Consider the following 7,575-nt stretch of genomic DNA (forward strand, 5'->3'; position numbering starts at 1 on the left):
ATATATGACTAAGGAATGAATTTATTTCTATTGTTGTAAAAAAAAAAAACTAAATTGGAAAAGAAAAGATAATATGACTAGTAGGTAGATTTGTCAAGGAGGAAATATATACTTTCAAATTTTCTTCATTACTTAGCATTCAAAAGTTCAAAGGGGAATAACAAGTTTGACCTTAAGATTCCAAGCTCCAATGGAGACCCGTGATGATGTGTGAATCAGAAAAACGCGGTTACCAATTAGAATGCGACTTCCCATCACTTATTCTAACTTCTACAAAAGTCAAACTAAGAACATCAACAATATAAGTACTCCGTACTAAACAACAACTACTTCTCTTCATATTTTACATTTTTTTATTTTTCTTTTTAGCAAGGATAAGCTAAAAATAAGTAAAAATAAAGAGGACAAAGCATGACGATAGATATAACCAAGTAACCAACCGGCCGAATCCAATAATAATAATAATAATAATAATAATAATTTAATGAAGCGTTGGATATATGTTCGAATTAAATATTTTATATATTAATCAATTAAATTGATTCAATGATTAGTTTATTTCTCTACAATTAATTTTTAGTTTGTCAAATTAAAAATTATTCTAGACAATAAAAAAATATGTATGTATATTATTTTAGATATTTTTCTCTTCAAAAAAGAGTACTCTTTGATTTGTCATTTTAATTATAATTTTAAATTTAATTTATTTTATCTAATTACATTTCAACTCGTTTTATTTTTATTTCTTCCAGAAATAAGAGGGAATAATATTTTTTAGAATAAATAATAATAATACAATTACATATTCTTTAAATTTAATTCTTTATTCAATTTTTTTAAAAAAATAAAAAATAAATATTTTTTTATTTTTTAAATAATTAATACGTAAAAATAAGTTTTTTTTAAATTAATTAAATAATAAATTCTTAAAAAAATAATTCAAAAGTTGAATTTTAAAACACAAGCAACATTTTTCAAATAATAATACTAATACAGATTAATTTGTCGCGATCGTAAAACGAATAAAATGAGAAAAGAGAAGGAAAAAAAAAAGGACATGGTTTCGTTGTTCGTGTAGGTGAGGTGTGTTGTGTGTAAGAACAAAAAAAAAGTGAAAAGTCGGTCCCCAAAATCCCCAATTGGAGACCGATCTTCTTTCTTCCAATCTCTCATCTGCTTCCTCATACATTCGGATTCGCTTCTCTATTCTGATTCTACGATTCCATTCCATTCCATCAATTCAATTCTTCTACCATCCGATTGTTTTCCTTCCACAGGTAAAGGTTAAGGTTATTTCTCCCTCTCTCTCTCTGCTAATTTTGACCGATTGAATTGGTACTGTGAGGTTTGATAATTTTGAAAATTGTGGATTAATTAGTGGTCATGCCTGTAGTAAATGACGATTTTAGTAAGGTGTAATAACAAGTTTAGATTTTTTTTGGATTGGGTATATAATTTGGGTTTGCTTATTGATATGGATTTTGTCGTTGCGTGGTTTTGGGATTTTGCAGAGAGATGGCTAACAATGCTGCTACGTGTGCTGAGAGGGCAACAAGTGACATGCTTATTGGTCCTGATTGGGCAATTAACATTGAGTTGTGTGATATCATCAATATGGACCCTAAGTAAAAACCTTATAGCTCATACTCTTGCTCCTTTTCGTGTTTAACTTTTCTTTTTGTCTCTCATACCTGTGATTTAGGTATTATGTATGCTTTTGGTTTGTGAGTAATTTTATGTAATTTCAATGATCACTTTACACTAGGTTCCTAACCTTCTGCTAGTGTTTGCCAGAGAACTGTTGGTAATTCATACATTGTGGCTTAGTGAGCTAGGTGTCAAGTAGGCAAAAGTGAAACTGTGTCCTTTTTCTTTTCTTGTTAACTTGATATTCAGTTTTTACTTTTTGGTTTTGGATCTTAAGTATGTTGATTGATTCTTTATAACTTATTCTGGACACTGGGTTTTCCTTGATTATGTTGTTCTTGATCTTCTCTGCTGAACTGATTAAATTTGCAGGCAAGCAAAGGATGCGTTAAAGATACTTAAGAAGCGTTTGGGCAATAAAAGTCCTAAGATACAACTTCTGGCACTTTTTGTTAGTATTTCTCTTCTACTTTTTTGATAGTTATTGAATGTTTTAATGCAATTTGATGTCGTGTGACATATTATTTTATAGGTTAAAGTAACTTTTGTAAAGTTGTTCATATTTTTTAAATTCTTTTGCTGCTATAAGATATGAGGCGTAGAGTACTGCCAAAATTTTTATTCATAGTGTCAGTTATGTAGACATAGTGAATAACTCTAACTCACATGCATGGTATGTATTTGATGTAGGCACTGGAGACCCTTAGTAAAAATTGTGGTGAAAGCGTGTTTCAGCAGATTGTTGAGCGGGACATCTTACATGATATGGTTAAGATAGTGAAGAAGAAGGTATTTAATTTCTTTGACACCTTTTATAGTTCAGTAATAGACTCTCTTATCCACTCCTTTATTTCTTTTACATCTCATTGTACAGCCTGACTTAAATGTGAGGGAAAAGATACTGATTTTGATTGATACATGGCAAGAAGCTTTTGGGGGCCCAACCGGTGTTTACCCCCAATACTATGCAGCATATAATGAATTAAAGGTGATAACTCTTGTGCACCAAGATATTACTTTCAGGCAATTAATTTATTTTTGCAAGCAAATAGTTCTACTGTATATTGACATGCATTGACGTTTTTATTGATGCACATTAATGATGTAAAAGATGTTATATCTTTTACTGCATGTGACATATTCTTATAGTTCTTGCGTTAACCTGGGAAAAAATTAGCCTGTAGTAATTTTTTTTTTAAATTATTGTTTTTTAGTACGTTGGTTATATTACTCCACAAGCTCCATGCAAATGTGTGTGTGCATGTTGGAGTTGCACTCCTAGGCATGCACACACACTCACTCAAATGCTCTCTTTCTCACAAAGGCATATCTAAATTTCTATTCAAAACTACATATGATTAAGTTATTTTTGGATCAGAAGCATTAATATTTTGTTTCTCAAATGTATTATTCTTAATAATTAATATTTGCTAGGCTGCTGGAGTTGAATTTCCACCACGAGCAGAGAGCAGTGTGCCATTTTTCACTCCTCCTCAAACCCAGCCAGTTGTTCATTCAGCTGTAGAATATGATGATGATGCTGCTATTCAGGCTTCTCTTCATTCGGATGAATCTGGCCTTAGGTGCTCTTTCAACTTCATATCCTAATATTCTAATCCCTATGTTTGTTGTGTCTGGCTAAAAGTATTACCATATAATTCACATAATGCAAAAAGATTTAATTGAGTAGGTAGGGACCCCATCTTATAAAACTCAATTTTATACAAATATGTATGCCAAATTTTACGCACAGTTTGCATGCTGGTAAAGTCATAATAATGGATCCTCTAAATTGATGGTTTATGATTTTAAATTTTACATCTCTACGAACCAATTTACCTGTTGGTAGTTTCTGAAGTTGAAGGTCCTTTGTCAGGGTAAGAAATCTGTCCAATTCTTGTGGCGATGAATTTCCAACTTAGACAAAAAGGAATTAAATAATGAAAAGAGTTTTTGAAGCTGTTTGAAAGTTTGTCATTTTAATGCCCTACGTCATACTGGTTATATCTAGTCTCTTCCCCGAACATCTTAAGGGTCAGCACCACATCGGCCTAGTAGTCAAGGGGGTATTAGTTTGCCCTGGTGCCGGCCAAATGTTTAGGGCTTTAGGCCTTGCAAATGTTGATGATTTAATTAGGGGACATCCTCTTATGGATTTATGGGGGATTTTGGTGCTCTTTTCGGCTGGTGCTCAATTTTTTGTCTTCATCCATCTATGTAACTGTTGTAGGAATACTATTCTTTATCTTTTTTAGTACTTGTCTTCTTTCTCCTGGTAAATTTTCTTTGCTTTAGCTTTTTTTTCTCCGTCTCTCTCAACTAAATTTGTTTATAATCAGTGTGCCAGAGATTCAAAATGCTCAAGGACTAGCTGATGTTTTGATGGAAATGCTGAATGCCCTGAATCCTAAAGATCCCAAGGTGATACTTTTCCCTCCTGTTATGTTTCTTTATCTTCTTGCTTCATTGTCGAACTTCTGTTCAGTTTTTCTTGTTTATGAAGACGTGCTTGAAGATGCTATATTTCTCATTACTCGTTTTTCCATTCTGTTAGTTATTGTGAAGCACTAGGGAAATTTCAATCTATTGTTTACATGGGGATTAATTCATTTGTACTAGACATTGTGTTTAGCTGTTGTTTCAGAGTAGATAACCTACAAACGTGTTCTGGAAGGGAAAAATCCAGTCATGACATCTACAGAAATGTTCCTTGCAGTTGCAGAACTAAGACATATTTCAAACTTAATGCTTTTACTTGCTATAATATTTTTTATTTTTTGTTCTGTGCAAAGTAGTCATGGTGAGTTGTCGATTTTCATTTGTTTCCTAATGTTTTTAATAAAACTTGGCAGAGCGTGAAAGATGAATTCATTGTTGACCTTGTGGACCAGTGCCGATCTTATCAAAAGCGTGTGATGCTTCTTGTGAACAATACTGCGTAAGAAATTTTCGCAAAAAAAAAAAAATAGAAGTCTCTTCTCGCCATGGAACCCCAAAATAATGACAATAATGGTTGCCTTTTGTCCAGGGATGAGCAGCTTTTAATTCAGGGATTGGCACTGAATGACAGCCTTCAGCGAGTACTCCTCAAACACGACAATATTGCGAACGGAACTGTCGATACAGGTGCAAGAGCAACAGAAACTCCAGCTCTGCCACTTGTAAATGTAAATCACGAGGATGATGATGAGTCAGAGGATGATTTTGCTCAACTAGCCCATAGGTGAACCACAGAAATTCTTTCATTATATTAATCTTGTGGTAGTTCATATATCTTAGTGAGCATAATTGTTTATATCATGGATTCATGGTGTAATTAGATTTCTGTCGAGCATATTTCCATTTGATACACACTATAATTAGCAGTTCAATACAATAATTTCAGGTCATCACGCGATACTAATGCACAGAACCGGAAACCAGCCTACGACAAGGCAGAACCAGGGAGGTTTAACTCATTTCTTCCTCCACCACCACCATCAAAGAATCCGGTCTACTCTGACACAGGCATGGTTGACTATCTCAGTGGTGATGCATATAAAGCAGAGGGAGGATCCTCTGAAAACTCAAAGCAGACTCCGTTGGCAGCTCCGACTAATCCCACCGCATCAACTATTCCTGCACGGTCCTCTTCACCTCCTACTCATGCCAGGAGTACTTCACCAATTGTCAGTGGCCAGCCTGTGTATGATGAGCCATCTCCCACAAAAAAGTATTCAGAAGATCTGCCTCCAGCTCAATGGGACAGGGACACACCATCTACTGGGTTCCTTCCACCGCCACCTGCGAAGCACAACCAGAGACAACAATTTTTTGAGCAACAAAGTGGAACAACTTATTCAAGTGGTGGATCCAGTTCCTCTTATGATGGTTTGGTTGGGCAAACTCAGAATCTGTCTCTAAATCCATCCACCCCAACCAAACAACAGAAGCCAGAAGATGTCCTGTTCAAAGATTTGGTTGATTTTGCCAAATCCAAAACCTCTTCATCTTCCAAACCAAATAATAGGTCATATTGAGATATTGTTTGTATTGTTTATACTGCTACAGCTCACGAGTGTGGTTCATCGTGTTTTGCTTCAGATCATTGAGACAACCCATTTTGTGGTTGTGTTTAGGAATCTTCGGGTATGATTTTCCCATGCGTGTACGTAGTTTAAAATCTATAGTCGTTGCATATATTCATGTATATGGTTCATATTGGATTTGTTGGCTCGTGTTCTAAATAATATCGGATTCCTAGCTTCAGAATTTCTTCCAAAATCCCTATTTGAAAAATGGAAGTGAGTATTTATTCGATGGGGGTAATTTCAAACTCTTCGAGCTCCATTATCCACCAAATAGAGTGAGTATCATAATATTTATTTACGAGCAATGCTATATGACTAGTATATATTATCATTTTTTGTCAATGTGGTTAGTAATAATTTGTAATTAAATTTATAGACATTTTGTATAACTCCGCCTATGTTACACTTGCGATGTATAGTTGGTCCCAAACTCGGATAAAGGAGGAGAGTTGTGTTAGGTTTTCGACAACTAACATAAAAACATAGTCGAATCCTCATGACATGAATAAAAAACGTTATTGCGTTAAAGCTAGGTCGTTGTTCAGAAGCAACGCGTTGTATGGCTCGAGTACGGTGTCAAATGAGTAAGGGTCGCTGTCTCGGTGCCCAGATGTAATGTTAAATGGGTAAGGGTTCCCGCGTTTTCGTGAACGGACGAAGGTAAATAAGCTAGTTCACAAAGTAAAAGGTAAAGGTCGGAGTGACAGAATGTTGAAATTTGAGACATGGAACATAGGCACTCTAATAGGAAAATTTATGGAGGTGGTGAACACTATGACAAGGAGAAAGATTAATATTATGTGCCTACAAGAAACAAAATGGGTTGGTGCGAAGGCTAGGGAGTTGGATACTTTCGGATTCAAACATTGGTATACAAGAAAAGTGAAGAATAGGAATATGGTTGGTATTATTGTGGATAAACAGTGGAAGAAGGACGTATTAGATGTCAAGAGGGTGGGAGATCGGATCATCTCCATCAAACTTGTGGTGGAGGGAGGTGCTTTTCATGTGATTAGCGCCTATGTACCGCAAGTGGGTTCGGACGAACAACACAAGATAAGGTTTTGGGAGGATCTAGAGAGTTTGGTTTAAGACATACCTTTGGGAGATAAGATTTTCTTAGGAGGAGATTTAAATAGCCATGTTGGAAGAGAAGTGACTGGGTATGGAAGTATTCACGGAGACTATTATTTTGGGGTGATCAATGCCAAGGGTAAAACTATTTTGGACTTTTCCTCAACCTTTGACCTTCTCATCGCAAATACATGTTTTAAAAAGAGAGACAAATATCTTATAACCTATAAGAGTAGCATGACAAGCTCTCAAATCGACTTCTTGTTGAGGAGAGTCGACAAAAAATTTTGCATTAATTGTAAAATTATCGCAGGAGAGAGTTTAACAACACAACATAGGATGCTCGTCATGGATTTTCGCGTTGAGCAAAGGTTGAGAAAAAGACATCATACGAAGAACCCAAGGACGAGGTGGTGGCGGATGAAAGGTGAGGAACAAAGAAGCTTCCTAAGACGGGTAGGAGAGAAGGCAAAGTGGGATGGGAATAGAAGCGCGGAAGAGATGTGGAGGGAGATGGCAGAAGTTATTAGAAGAACAGTAAAAGAAAGTTTTGGTGAATCTAAAAGAATAGGACCAAGAGACAAGGAGTCCTGATGGTGGAATGTGAGTGTACAAGAAAAGATAAAGATAAAAAGGGAGTATTTTAAAGAGTAGTCTTTATGCCACAATGCAGATAATTGGAAAAAATATAAGGCGGCTAAGAAAGAGACAAAAGTGGTTGTAAGTGAAGTAAGAACAAGAGCATATGAGGGTCTCTACCAGTCTTTGGGTACGAAAGAATGAG

At 35.3% G+C, this 7,575-nt stretch overlaps 1 protein-coding gene across 3 annotated transcripts; it reads left to right on the forward strand.

Moving 5' to 3' along the window:
- The first annotated feature begins 1,015 nt into the window (after positions 1–1,015).
- LOC107605989 (TOM1-like protein 3) lies at positions 1,016–5,895 on the forward strand. 3 transcript variants are annotated; one of them, XM_016307949.3, is made up of 10 exons: positions 1,016–1,289; positions 1,512–1,625; positions 2,020–2,098; positions 2,338–2,436; positions 2,522–2,635; positions 3,082–3,230; positions 3,987–4,068; positions 4,500–4,585; positions 4,676–4,870; positions 5,033–5,895. In XM_016307949.3, the coding sequence occupies exons 2-10, from the start codon at positions 1,516–1,518 to the stop codon at positions 5,664–5,666; spliced, it is 1,548 nt and encodes a 515-aa protein (XP_016163435.1). In that variant the 5' UTR covers positions 1,016–1,289; positions 1,512–1,515; the 3' UTR covers positions 5,667–5,895. The 3 variants fall into 3 exon arrangements, with proteins under 3 accessions (XP_016163435.1, XP_088348968.1, XP_088348967.1); XM_088492842.1 differs by having other exon boundaries at positions 1,021–1,283; XM_088492841.1 differs by having other exon boundaries at positions 1,021–1,277.
- Positions 5,896–7,575: the final 1,680 nt, after the last annotated feature.

The sequence above is a fragment of the Arachis ipaensis genome, chromosome B7 (genome assembly GCF_059453495.1).
Source record: "Arachis ipaensis isolate K30076 ecotype BB chromosome B7, ASM5945349v1, whole genome shotgun sequence".
Taxonomy (NCBI): Eukaryota; Viridiplantae; Streptophyta; class Magnoliopsida; order Fabales; family Fabaceae; genus Arachis; species Arachis ipaensis.

Bases quoted from the DNA above. Each gene is read 5' to 3' on its own strand.
- LOC107605989 (XM_016307949.3), top strand. From the start codon at position 1,516: ATGGCTAACAATGCTGCTACGTGTGCTGAGAGGGCAACAAGTGACATG. The intron at 1,626-2,019 runs GTAAAAACCTTA...TTAAATTTGCAG, and splicing joins ATCATCAATATGGACCCTAA to GCAAGCAAAGGATGCGTTAA. The intron at 4,871-5,032 runs GTGAACCACAGA...CAATAATTTCAG, and splicing joins TTTGCTCAACTAGCCCATAG to GTCATCACGCGATACTAATG.